This window comes from Coffea arabica, chromosome 1c (genome assembly GCF_036785885.1).
Source record: "Coffea arabica cultivar ET-39 chromosome 1c, Coffea Arabica ET-39 HiFi, whole genome shotgun sequence".
In the NCBI taxonomy this organism is placed as follows: domain Eukaryota; kingdom Viridiplantae; phylum Streptophyta; class Magnoliopsida; order Gentianales; family Rubiaceae; genus Coffea; species Coffea arabica.
In genome coordinates, this window is record NC_092310.1 from 47,058,856 (window position 1) to 47,071,747 (window position 12,892).

The 12,892-nt window shown below is 38.2% G+C and overlaps 2 protein-coding genes across 6 annotated transcripts; one reads left to right on the forward strand and one right to left on the reverse strand.

The window, feature by feature from the left end:
* Positions 1-227: 227 nt before the first annotated feature.
* LOC113724987 (4-diphosphocytidyl-2-C-methyl-D-erythritol kinase, chloroplastic/chromoplastic) lies at positions 228-7,450 on the forward strand. The gene is made up of 11 exons (XM_027247923.2): positions 228-663; positions 762-857; positions 956-1,024; positions 1,250-1,354; positions 1,443-1,499; positions 1,596-1,796; positions 2,137-2,229; positions 2,312-2,411; positions 3,275-3,374; positions 6,375-6,460; positions 7,057-7,450. Exons 1-11 carry the CDS (start codon positions 448-450, stop codon positions 7,155-7,157), a joined length of 1,224 nt encoding a protein of 407 aa, XP_027103724.1. The 5' UTR covers positions 228-447; the 3' UTR covers positions 7,158-7,450.
* A 547-nt stretch (positions 7,451-7,997) lies between these two features.
* On the reverse strand, positions 7,998-12,638 carry LOC113724995 (uncharacterized). 5 transcript variants are annotated; one of them, XM_072073968.1, is made up of 3 exons: positions 12,301-12,638; positions 11,504-11,758; positions 7,998-10,139 (listed from the first exon to the last, which is right to left on the reverse strand). In XM_072073968.1, the coding sequence occupies exons 2-3, from the start codon at positions 11,717-11,719 to the stop codon at positions 8,148-8,150; spliced, it is 2,208 nt and encodes a 735-aa protein (XP_071930069.1). In that variant the 5' UTR covers positions 11,720-11,758; positions 12,301-12,638; the 3' UTR covers positions 7,998-8,147. The 5 variants fall into 5 exon arrangements, with proteins under 5 accessions (XP_071930069.1, XP_071930070.1, XP_071930072.1 ...); XM_072073969.1 differs by having other exon boundaries at positions 11,504-11,674; positions 12,301-12,637; XM_072073971.1 differs by lacking the exon at positions 11,504-11,758 and having other exon boundaries at positions 12,301-12,633.
* Between the last annotated feature and the right edge of the window lie 254 nt (positions 12,639-12,892).

The following is a 12,892-nucleotide window of genomic DNA, read 5'->3' on the forward strand; positions in this document are numbered from 1 at the left end:
TTCTTAATCTTAAAGATTAAACTTCTTAATTTTCAACAGCCAAGACACAAGATAAAAAAATTTTAACTGTCACTGAGTCACGCAGTCACATTTAAAAGAGAGGATGAACGAGGACAAACATGACCAGACCAGATACCCGTCCAAGGAAGAAACTGATTCCTCTTTGATTATCCACTGTTGATTGTGCAAGGTTAAAGTTAAACTAAAGCCCACGAGTTGCACACTCCCCAATTATTTCTGCTCCTTTTTATTTTATTTTTTGGGAGCTGAGAGGATAGGACAAAGATACAACTTGAAGTCCAACAGGATATTCAAACAAAGCATATATCAATTGACTCATTGAATTGTCCTTTAGTTAACAAAATTCCCACCTACTTTCCATGTTCAGTACCCCAAAACAGTAGAGCATAGCATTGCAGGAGAAATCTCTGTCCCAGACTCCCAGTTATGGCTTCCGCTCAATTTCTCTGCGGTCAGCAACTTTACATCTCCTGCAAAAATGGCCGAACCCAACTCAATTCTTTCAAGAAAGGAAGTATTTCTCTATCTCCCACTTATGGGCCAAAAGGGTCATCATTTTTGGGACAAAAATCCCAATTTGGAAGGGCCCTTGTAGTCAAAGCTTCTTCTGATTCAACGACTTCTGGCAAGAAGCAAGTAGAGGTATGGTTTTAAGTTAGTGGATTGCTTTTCTTTTCCAGTATTTTTGCCTAGATTTGACAATAAAGCTGTGGGCTTTTTTTCAAATGTTGTTGTTTTAGATAGTGTATGATCTTGAGGATAAATTTAATAAGTTAGCTGATGAAGTCGATAAGAATGCTGGACTTACAAGGCTAACTCTGTTTTCACCTTGCAAGGTAAGGTTAACTAAGTTTATTGCTTGCAGCATTGACTCTATTGATTATGTTTCAATCTGTCTGTTTTACTTTTTAAATCTTCTGTCTTTGGGATGCAGATAAATGTTTTTCTGAGAATAACTGGCAAAAGGGAAGATGGATTTCATGAGTTGGCATCTCTCTTTCATGTATGTGTACCTTCCATTTCCTATTGCTCGCAAATCTAGTATTCAACAAAAAGAAAGAAAAAATATACGCAGATGTTCTTTTTAACTAGAACAACGCCAAATAACCACATCAATATTTACAGAACTTAGAAAGGCCTATGTTGTATGTATTTCAAGTGTTCTGTGATTTTAGATTATTGAATGGTTTGCTAATGTTGGTTTGATTGGACTTCTGCAATCCTTCAGGTTATTAGTCTAGGAGACAAAATTAAGTTCTCTCAAGCACCGTCAAAATCAAATGACAGATTATCAACCAATGCCCCAGGAGTTCCCCTTGATGATAGAAATTTGGTGAGCTTGAAAGCGTTTGTCTTGAGTTTAGTTTTTTTTTTTTTGGTATCATGTTGTAATTTCGCATTCTTGCCCCACCCTTGTGCAGATAATAAAGGCCCTAAATCTATATAGGAAAAAGACTGGCACTGACAACTTCTTTTGGGTAAAGTTTGTGATAAGTTTTTCTGATTGATAACTTCTTTTGCACATAAGTTTTATAGCTGAATTTGAGTGAATTATCTTTTTAAATTTTGAACAGGTTCATCTTGATAAAAGGGTTCCCACTGGAGCGGGCTTAGGTGGTGGTAGCAGTAATGCTGCAACTGCTTTATGGGCTGCAAATCAATTCTCTGGTTCTATTGCTAGTGAAAAGGATCTCCAAGAATGGTCAAGTGAGATCGGTTCGGACATTCCTTTCTTTTTCTCCAATGGAGCAGCTTATTGTACAGGCAGAGGCGAGGTATGTCTGGGTTGGACATGCACAGTGTGTTTACTAAATTTTGTCCTTTGATTTTCATACATATACCTCCAAGTCCATATTTTGCATTTCCTGGCAACCTAGTCTTGGCATGTTATCCCCCAAGAACCAGAACAAATACTTTCCACATTCTGAAAAAAACATTCTTTTGCAGTTAATGATCCTTTACTTGTTTAATTTGACATAGTTGTTATGGCTACACTATGAAGTGTATGTTTTGTTTATCATGCAAAGAATATTAACTGCACGCATAATGGCATATTTGCCTGGAGGAAAGTCAATGCTTTGCTCAGAATACTCCCTAACAATGGCATGTATTCAGGTTGTTCAAGATATTCCCTCACCGATAGGGTATGACATTCCAATGGTTCTGATAAAACCTCCAGAAGCATGTTCTACAGCTGAAGTTTACAAGGTAGTAAGTCATAAACTTAGTGAAAATTCTTTAATGGCAGTAGGTTGGATGAATCTTGACAAAACAACATTTTATACATCAGCGGCTGCGGTTGGATGAAACTAGCAAGATCGACCCATTGACCTTGTTAGAAAAGATCTCAACAGGAGGAATATCTCAAGATGTTTGTGTCAATGATCTAGGTATGAACTCAAAGAAGTTATCTTCCCATCCCCCTGCATCTAAGTGTCTATTTTGATGTACTTAATTCTGGTAATGCAAAATTATTTGCTCTCTTAAACTTTTTTTTCACTGAAATGTCTTTATTACGACAAAAAAGGAAATTGTTTTCTTTTACTTAGTCTAGGTACATGCTATGACTTGGTGATGGGTGGTGATCAGTCATAATCTGGTATGCAATATATGTATGCTCATGGATCATCCTTAGACTGGATGAAGAGTTGCTTAGACTTTGCTTATGTATCTGTAATAATGGTCCACTAAATTCCAATTTAGGCCTGCTCACATTTTGAAGCAACTGCGCAACTGAAGGAAACTGTCTTGAATACTTTATGCATGATTAGAAGACCCTTAAGCGGTTATGTGTACTTCCTGAGCTCATATAAGAGGGAAAAGGTGGTCATTTTTAGTAAATTTTTCATTGAGGTGTCAAATCTCGGACACTGATTCCATGGAAGATCATATTGACTTTGCAAGTTTTTATACAACAGTATGGAGTTAAGGTTAGGGGGATAAGCCGCAGCTTAGCATGTTTCCTTTTCTGCACACAGATCCTGTGGTGAACAGCTTTAGTTTGTAAGGATCTTTTTCATATAAGTTAGAATCTGGATTTATAATACTGTGAGATGAAAGCTTAGCTGCATCTAGAGGAACTCGCAACTGAATTTATGCACCAAATTCTCGTCCATGGCATACAACTCTGGAATGCCTGCAGTTAGAAAAACATTTAAAATCCAAAACAGATTGCGTACTTCTGCACCATGTAATACTCAATTAGACTACTTTTTCTTGGTTGATTAAACATCTGTTCATGCCTCTGTTGCAGAACCTCCTGCTTTTGAAGTCCTGCCTTCTCTGAAAAGATTGAAGCAGCGTGTTGCTGCTGCTGGTCGAGGACAATATGACGCCGTTTTTATGTCTGGGAGGTAAAACATTGCTGACGTTGATGTCTTAAACCTTCAAGTGTTTGCACATAACAATACATATCTAAAGTATCCTATTGTCTCATTTTTAGCATTCATATTTTTTATTATTTATGATCAAAATTACTTCCTTTCCATTTTGATAGTTCATTTAACAGTTAATGAGTCACAGTTACTTTACAATAAGATTAGAAACTTTTATGATCTCAAATGAGATCTGTTTGTGCACGCAACATAATTACTTAACAATAAGATTAGAAACTTATATGATCTCAAATGAGATCTGTTTGTGCACGCAACATAATTACTTAACAATAAGATTAGAAACTTTTATGATCTCAAATGAGATCTGTTTGTGCACGCATTCTAGACTGCCTATTTTAGATGTGGAATTGATCTTAACATAGGAAGACATGGTCATAGCCCCAGAAACCGTGATGCTTGCTAGTGTCACTTTATAGATGGTTCTGCAAAACTTAGAGTTTTTTATGATCTCCAGACTAATTATCTGTGAGAAAACCAGATGTACTTCTTTGAAACCTTGTCCTGGGTTGACATCTATGCTGGTTCAAATTTAACCAAAACCTGGCTGTTCCTGTTATGATCCAAGCTTGTTCAATCTACTTGGGGCACAATTACCTCAATCCTGAAAGACAAATGTCATTTCTATCACAATAACCAAAGCTTTTCTTTGATTTATGGTATAGTGAGTTATAGTAAAGAGATGACTAATGTGGTTAATATTTCTGGAAAAACAAATGTATCATCCTGCTGGATGGTTTAATATGTATTTGTAAGCAATAGGTTCTGGAAGGAGCCCTTTAAATGTTGGTAACCTGTTTGCACTAGGTTGATTCTTATGTTTGTCTGCAATGCTATTATGTTAGATGCAGACTTGTGTTCATTGTTTTAGATTGGTAAAGTTTTATTGAATATAATCCGGATCATCAAGTTTTAGGTCCTCTGCAAACATTGAAGAAACACAAGGAGCTTTCCGCTTTCTTCCATGTAGAAGTATAAGTGGGGATTCACATTGTTAAACATCACAAAAAAGAAATGAAAAATAAGGGATAGTTATTTTGCCTATGAGTGTTCATAATCAGCTTGATCCTCTATGTGAGAAGTTGAGAAAGTATTTCTTATGGTCTTGTTGAAAATGCAACTTGAATTGCTGAACTATGCACATCTACCTGATATCATTTGAACCATTTGAGTTACTCTCTTGGCACAAAAAGTATCCCTCATAACCTGGTTCTTTAAACCAATTTTAATTCTGATAGGGCCTAGCTTCAAACTGTGCACTTCTTCTTTTGTGTTGCCTCACTTGGTCCAGATCCAAATGAGATTATGGGGGAATGCCTCAAGGCTTAAGAATATTCAATGAGGCTTATTACTTATGCCTTGGGAGATGGTCAATTTCTGAGGCTACCGTGGCAAGAATTTCACCTCCGAATAATGTGTAATAATCTTGTAGTGTCATCTAATATCCTAATAAGTGTCGCATTATGCTCACCTAACAAGCAGATGATGTCAGTGCGGTGATCAGCATTGAATGCTGAATATGATTATGGCTGCAAACAAACTGAGATACTCTGAAATAATTCAATACCCCATGCAATTCAAGATTGTTAATACTGGATAATCATTAAATTAAGCTCATGATGGAAAAACTTGAGCTCTGATTTGTCAGCACAAATATAAGTAACTTCAGTTCAAAATATTTGCAAACCTCAGCAACCATGCCCTGTCATAAACAAGTTCTGTTACCATACATACATACATGCACATATACATACACACACACACACATATAATGTAATGTGTAATACATCATACCACAGTTTTGTGCTCCATATAGATTAATATATTTCTTTTAATAGTTCCCTCTCCCACTTCTTATACCCCACCCCTCCCATGCTTTTTAAAAAAAACCGTCAAATGTGGGCCTGCCGGTCCTCCTTGAATCATGTGAGAAACTGGTTCTTTGCAGTCTTTCTTGATCTCAAGCTCTAGCATGGTTAACTGTACTTAGGTTGAACACACCGTACACATGGTAGAACTATAGCTGTAAACATGTTCTGTATTCTCATTTTTCTGTATAATACGGTTAGAAGAATATCAGCTATGGCAATTGTTCTCATTAATCTTGCTACTTGCCATGAGGAGGAGTGTATAGTGGTGGGACTCATATACTCTGTAAGGTAGACATGCAGTGAATACATGCATAATATGGAGAATGTGATCTCCCTAGTTTGGTGGTAATAATCAAGAGTCATCCCCATTGGGATCTAAATTTCAGCACCATCACAAATTGGAGAAAATCTCATTCTTGAATACTATGTTGAGATTTTCTTCTCCTTCTTTCTGCTCTTTGGTATATTTTTTATGATAAAAATGCATTATTAATCTTCACCCAACTCCCCCTTCATAAGAATTAATTATATCTCAATATATTGAAGAACAATTTGCCTCTCATGCAGTTTAATCAAAGTTAAACTATTGCTGAGTCTTGAGTTCTAAGGATTGATTGAATTCTTGGTCCAAAATAAAGTGTAAACATTATTCACATGAGAGACCAAGAAACAAGTAAGATAGCATAAAGGTGCGTGTAACCTAGATTTTTGCTTTGTAAGAGTAAAGATGCTGCAAGTAAGATAGCATAATGGTGTGCGAGTCCGATGGACAGAAGAATTAAAAACAAACATATACTGTTCAAGTACCTCAAAATATAAGGGGCTATGTTCAACACAAACATTTTGTCATCTGAATGCACATTATTTTTCTACTGAAAAAAAAAGCACATTATTCAGTATTTGATTTGTTTATCTGTTCCTCTTCATTGTTCAGCAAAACGTACAACTCTGTTGTATAAATCTTCTGTTTGTCTCATTGACTGCTAAGGATACCCTAAATACTTGATTGGCAAAAGCCAGAGAATACTTTCACAAGAACCACTTTTACCCTTGAATAAGAAGCATAACCATCTCTCAAATTATTATGCAGCGGAAGCACTATAGTTGGAGTTGGCTCTCATGATCCCCCACAATTTGTCTATGATGATGATGAGTACAAGGATGTATTCTTGTCAGGTGAGACATAACAAATCGATCAAAGTCACATAGTAAATTCTAAATCAGGTCTCTGCATGCACAAATTGAATGCTTATTCATCTTATATTGCACTTCATGAGGTACGTATTCATATCATCTCAAAGAGATCATAGTATCAGCTTCAGGTAGGTTTATTGGTCTGGTAAGATGAGTGGTAATCTTATTTTAGAAGAACGATGAGCACTGAGAATAGTAAAGAAGAATCTGAGGGTGTTGAAAAGCGATCATGCCCTTAACCCTCAGAGAGATCATAGAAAGGGCATGACATTAGCCTGCCTGAAGTGAAGCAAAATATCACCTGCTCTTGCAATCTACTAAGAGTTATTTACTCTAGTTCCTCTCTCCTACACTTGAGAAATGAGATGCCGCCTCCTAAAAGATTTCTTGTATCCATGTATTAGCATCTGTACTCATCTCCTAAAGTGTTATTCTACCTACTAAGTATCTGACTTTTATTGGAGGATGGAGTCTTACATATTGACCTCTTGATTGTCTGCTTTTAAAATAGATTAATCTACTTGTCTTAAGAGTCTGTTTCTTAAGCTTGTTCTGACACCTGATCAATTTGATTGCAGAAGCCCATTTCATCACTAGGCCAGCTAATCAGTGGTACTCTGAACCTGTATTAAGAAATGCCACCACCTCAGCAACAGAATTCTCCAGCACAGCAGAATAGTTTTGCTTCTTTCCAATTGGCTTCAAAGGAAATAATGCAACTGTATCATGACAATGGAACTCAAGGGGCTGCAGGGGGGTCGACATAATATTCTCATCTCATAATTCATTTGCATAGATTTGTGAAATTCATTTATATAGTGCCTACCATGAACTTTAGGAAATGTTTCTAAATGGAATGGTCCAAGAGCCATTTTGAAAAGGACACTTAATATGGATACTCTATTATCTAAATATGCTTTGATTTTCGCAAGACGGCAAAGTTTTCAATGCAGGTTCAGCCCTTCTCATGTATTTTTTTTGTCTTGAAGAAAATCCGAGTACACAGGTTGCTGCATTCTGCTAAGCTGCTATTCTATGAAGTCTCCCCTTTGACTATTCAACCAAATCTTTTGCTTTGAATTGGATGGCTCAATCCCATTTCTCATGATTGAACGAGGCAAGAAAAACACCTAATTTCTACTAATTGTTGATGCCTAATATGTACCAACTAAACCTACCCGAACGCATCCAAATCCCACCAACTCTAGGAAACGAGGACTAAAGGGAGTAGCTGTTAAAGTTTCAAAAATTGCATTTGCAACCATTAACAATTAATCATTAACCTACTATACCTCAATTTTCGGAAACTGGCTAAACCACCAGAAAAACCAAAATGATGCGAGTGCCAATAGGGGTTTTCCCTACACTCTTCCAGAGCACAATTCGAACATCAGTGAAACAAGCATTATTTTGCTCTGGTAGATGCAATGATTTTTGACGCTATGGCAAATATAAAATATATAAAACAAAAACAAATGGGAAAAAAAATTGGAGACAAGGAAAAGGACCAGAAGAACAATAAACGAAGACTTAAGATGCTTTTTCCACTAAGGTTGACCAATGACAATCAAACGGGCAAAAGCATCAGAACCAACACCAACATGAAATTCAAGCACAGTTTCTTGTTTTTTCTTTTTCCTTTTTATTGTTTTAGGTCCCCCCAGCCATCCTACAGAGAGGGGGAGGAAACAAACTGTCTGGGTAAACTGAAAAGGTCTTTTTCCTCAAAGGGGGAAGTCCACTCACGAGAACCACTCGTTGACGTTTCAGAAGGACCTACTCCATCCTGCAGCCCTGCAATTGGAGCACTACTCCCATTGGACAGGACGGGTCTCATGGCAGACTTTATACCCATTCCAGAAGAAAATGAATCATATGTACGAGGACCCTCATTTTGCATGAATGAGTTCATCCCAGGCCACAAACCACCCGGCCTTGAAATGGAAGACCCACGATCCAAACTCCAGTCAATGTTGGTGTAATCTAACTGCATCATTGAGCCACCTGTATTCCAGTCCACGGGAGATGAGGAGCCTGACGAGCCATTAGTGCCTAGCCCCGAGAAAAGACCCAGATTGGATGCAGGAGCAAGTGTCGGAGATGCACCTGTTCTGCTCCATAAACCATTTCCACGGCTTATACCTGGGGATTCCATCGGGCCGCTGCTCGACACAAACTGCTGCTGAGGCTGATACTGAAACTGGTTGTACAGCTGATTTGTACTTGCACTGTTTGGACTTAAACTTCTTACACCAGAAACAGGGGGCATTAATCCATTGGGCTTCAAAGTTTCCATACTATTTGGATACCATCCCACAGCTGTCCCAGGTGAAGATGAACTTACACTTGTACTAGGCGTCTGCTTTACATTCATGTTCTGCGGGCGCTGCATTACTATTACAGGTTCTCTGACAGACCCTATCTGTAGATTCTTCAGTTCACTTCCAAGAGTCACAAATCGAGCTTCCGCTTTAGAAGGTGGAGGTGAGGCCTGCAATGATGACGCCAAAGAGTAAGAAACAGAAGGATTTGATCCAGCAATTGGCCACCGTTTCTCTGCTGGAACACCAATTTGTTGCGGTTTGGCCCACTCCATTTTTGATGGTTGAATCCTTTTTAACGACTGCAGGTTCTTGTTTCCAGGATCCAGTGGAGGCCCTGTTGTAACTGCAATTCTGGTGTAATTGAAATCTTTCTCGTCTCTTTTTTGCTGTATGGTAATTGCTGGAGAAGGTTTGGATTGTATCCTCAATGGATTCTGACTTGCAGCTACTGGAAGCTTGCCATTGCCTATGGTAGGTGGATCACCAGTTTCTTCTGGCTTAGGTGGGGCAGAAGGAGGGTCCTGTTTCTGGACTCTCAGAGATTCTTCTGCCTTATCAAGATCACCCTCACCGGCAACTATAGCCCTTTCTACTTCCTGCTTGGAACACTTGTATCTAATTTCCATGTCTGCAATTCGAGCAAGCTCTTCTGATATGTCAATTTTCAAATTACTCCCACTATCAAGGTTATGTTCCCTATGCTTATCTGCTTCTTCACCTCCTTCAAATAACCATGCTACTGATTCCTCTACTCTTCCTTCATTTAAAATGAGAGCCATTGTTGCCCGTTCTTGAGAAAAACCCATTGCCACAAGCTGCTGAGCCAATGCTTCTAGCTTTCTTGACATGAGATAGCCACTGCACCGCTCATGCAACTCTTGGGCTCGCCTCTCCTTCTGGCGCTGATGCTTCCTCTCATTCTTTTGACGAATTTTTTCTCGCTTATCATTGTCAGCTCCAGGTACTGTTTCCTGACGGGTAGGTGGATGCGATGCTTTTTCTTTGTGATCTTCTGACTCACCAGACCAACTACCGTTGTTAGAAACAGAATCATACTCAACACCGGTCCCAAATGAGTTCCCACTGTGATCATCAGTCTCATCTATATTCCGGAATCTACCATTAACATGAAGAGGGGCAGGGGATGATGATGGTGCTGTCTCAATTGTGTGGAATGTTCCCAAAAGTGGATTGTATCCACTAGCAGGAACCCCAGCTCCTGTGTTAGCATGGCCTGAAGACTTTGAAGAAGCCTTTGAAGGTTCCTTTACCGCCTTCTTGTCCTTTGATTTAGCTTTGGATGCTGGAGACATCTCCTCGGCCTCTATTTCTAATTCCTGCACACCGTAAGCAAGACCCAATTTAGTTTAACTGCAACAAACTACGGGCAAAAGAGGCTGCAATGAACAGGGTATTTAGAAGATCTCAGTTTCAGTTTCCAACAAATGTCATAGCTCAGTAAAAGCAACTATTAGAAAATACAAAATAAAGTGCATACATGGATGTGATGAAAAACATTTACGAGAAGAGTGGCGCTAATTCTGCAAACTGATGCCACATAGGATAGAAATAAACAAATAACAAGTAACACCAGCAAAACTAAATTTTCACAAACAGGAAACCAAAAATTATTCAGTTGTCAACTAGGGCTCAAAATGTCAACACCAGAAATAGCAAACCAGAAGCAAGATTTGAATGCAAAACTGCTTCCACCCAGCTTCTTTTCCAGATAACCAGGTTACTGATGTCTATAGCAACAGTATGAATTCTAAATATCTTCGAAGTACATATGTGACCCATAAGAGTAAAGTATTAAAAAGTAGTAATTACTGAAGCAAAAACAATGGAATGGATAAAGTCCAGTGAGTGTGACATAAAAAATAAGCACAAAACAGGATCACCACAGAAATTGTGTGCAATATAGAAGAATCAATAAGAAACTAATCAAGAATCCAGAGACATAGACACCCATTGAAGTCAGCTTTTTACCATAGTATACTAGCCATCCTATTCCCAATGATCAGTCAATTTCTCGTTAAATATTCAAATAGTACTCTTTCCACATTACTTACTCCCATAAAAACTGCAACTCTCCCAACTGCTTTCAAATTCAAAAGTTCACAAGTTTCCTTACCTACATTTTACATGGCTTTCCAATTTTCAAAAGCATGCTTACTCGGAATAAAATCCAGCTAAATAAACAACCTATTTGTGCAACTATCTCCACCGTTACATTCAGTGACATGCTTGTTTTAGCATACTTATATAACTATGCAGGTAGAAAAGCATATATGCTAGGCCAAACTTCTGTTACTGAGATAAGATTAGAAATGGATTTCCGTATTGACGTCTCAAACTAGTCGCACTTACCAAGCAAATTCTGCCTTATCCAGGAGGCTCTATCTTGATGCCAGTGTCATTCCTTCCCAAAGAAATTTAACACTATAAAACATTTACACGCCTGCATTCCCACATTTGAATATCCTCTATAAAGATACAAACCTAAAATCCTCCTATATCCACCAACAGCTATCTGATAGAACATTTCGGCTTTTCATAGATCTAAAGCACATTGAACTTGTTTTGTCAAACAAATTTTTCTAGAAGCCAAGTAACAGAAAGCGTATAGCTGATGATCCTAACATACATCATACAACTTACTGACACACACACCAATGGGTAAAAAAAGTGGAGCCCCCACCTTCACTTCATCAACAAAATCAAGACACGTAACTAGAGCACCAACCAGATGTCGGTCGACGACTACATTCAATCTCTGTACACGTGTAAAATAAACAAATTGCAATCTCCTGAGTATGTACACGTGTAGAGAACACATTGCAATCCCCTGACTGTATACACGTGTACCTGACTGTATACACGTGTAGGAAAAAAAGTCAAGAAACTGCATCACCATTGTTGCCGTCCTTCCTCAGCAAAGCTAAGAACCTCAAAACTAAAAAAAAATCAATCAAAAAAAAATAGCTGCCCACCTCAAGAAACAATGAAAACAATCAAAATCATTCGATTATGACCATAAATTAGACCAAAAAATAAAAAAACTCGCAACCAACAATCACATTCTCAGAAGAACACAACAAATCAATTAAATTCAAGCAAACTAACATGATACAATTGCATATTACAAGCAAACACGCCTATCCAACAATTCATTAATCAAAATTCCCCTTAATAAAAAAATGATCCATCGCACAATTAGCCACACGACACAAGCAATTCAACTGCGGCATGGGCATGCGGATCAAAGAACACCAACTTTTCCACCATATAAGATTCGATCAAATTAAATAAAAAAACCAGAAGTTCCCACACCACCAAAGGCTAACAGAAAAAAGGAATCAGAACCCACCAATCAGAAACAAAAAGAAAACAACAGTTACATAAATCCACGTGCATACACATACCCTAGGGGAAAAAAATAAGGAGGCAAAACAGAAAAAGATCGATCAGGTGGTGGGGCGGGGGGGAATTGGATACCTGAAACCGAAAAGAGAGAGATGGCAGAGATGGAGGGACGGATCGATCGAAAAATTGAGTCGGTGATGGTGTGAATGAATGTGAAGAAATTGAAGGACGGAGGCACGGGGCCTTGAGGTGGAGAGAAGGAGAGAAAAATTAAAGAAAAAAGAGAGAAGATATGAATGAGTATATGGATATAGAAAGGGGGGGAGGGGAATTGGGGGGCGGGATATGGGGTAGTACAAAGACGGGGGTGTTGGGGGGGTGGGATATGTAATGCGAGGCTGATATGAAACTGAATCGATGGAATTAGGGTTTTTGGTTATTGAGAGAGAGAGAGAGAGAGAGAGAGAGAGAGAGAGAGATTGGATGGATTGATTGATTGAATTTTGGTGATTGGGAATTTAGCATTTTGGGAGGGTGGAGTTGGGGGGAAAAAATTAAAGCTTACTCCATAGTGGTATTGAAAAAAAGAATTGGGCTTGATTATTATTATTATTATTATTATTATTATTGTTGTTGTTATTATTATTATACGTTTTTGCCCTTGATTTTTGGATTAATTACAAAAAATTCCGCATACATTTGTGGTTTATTGGGGGTGAAAAAA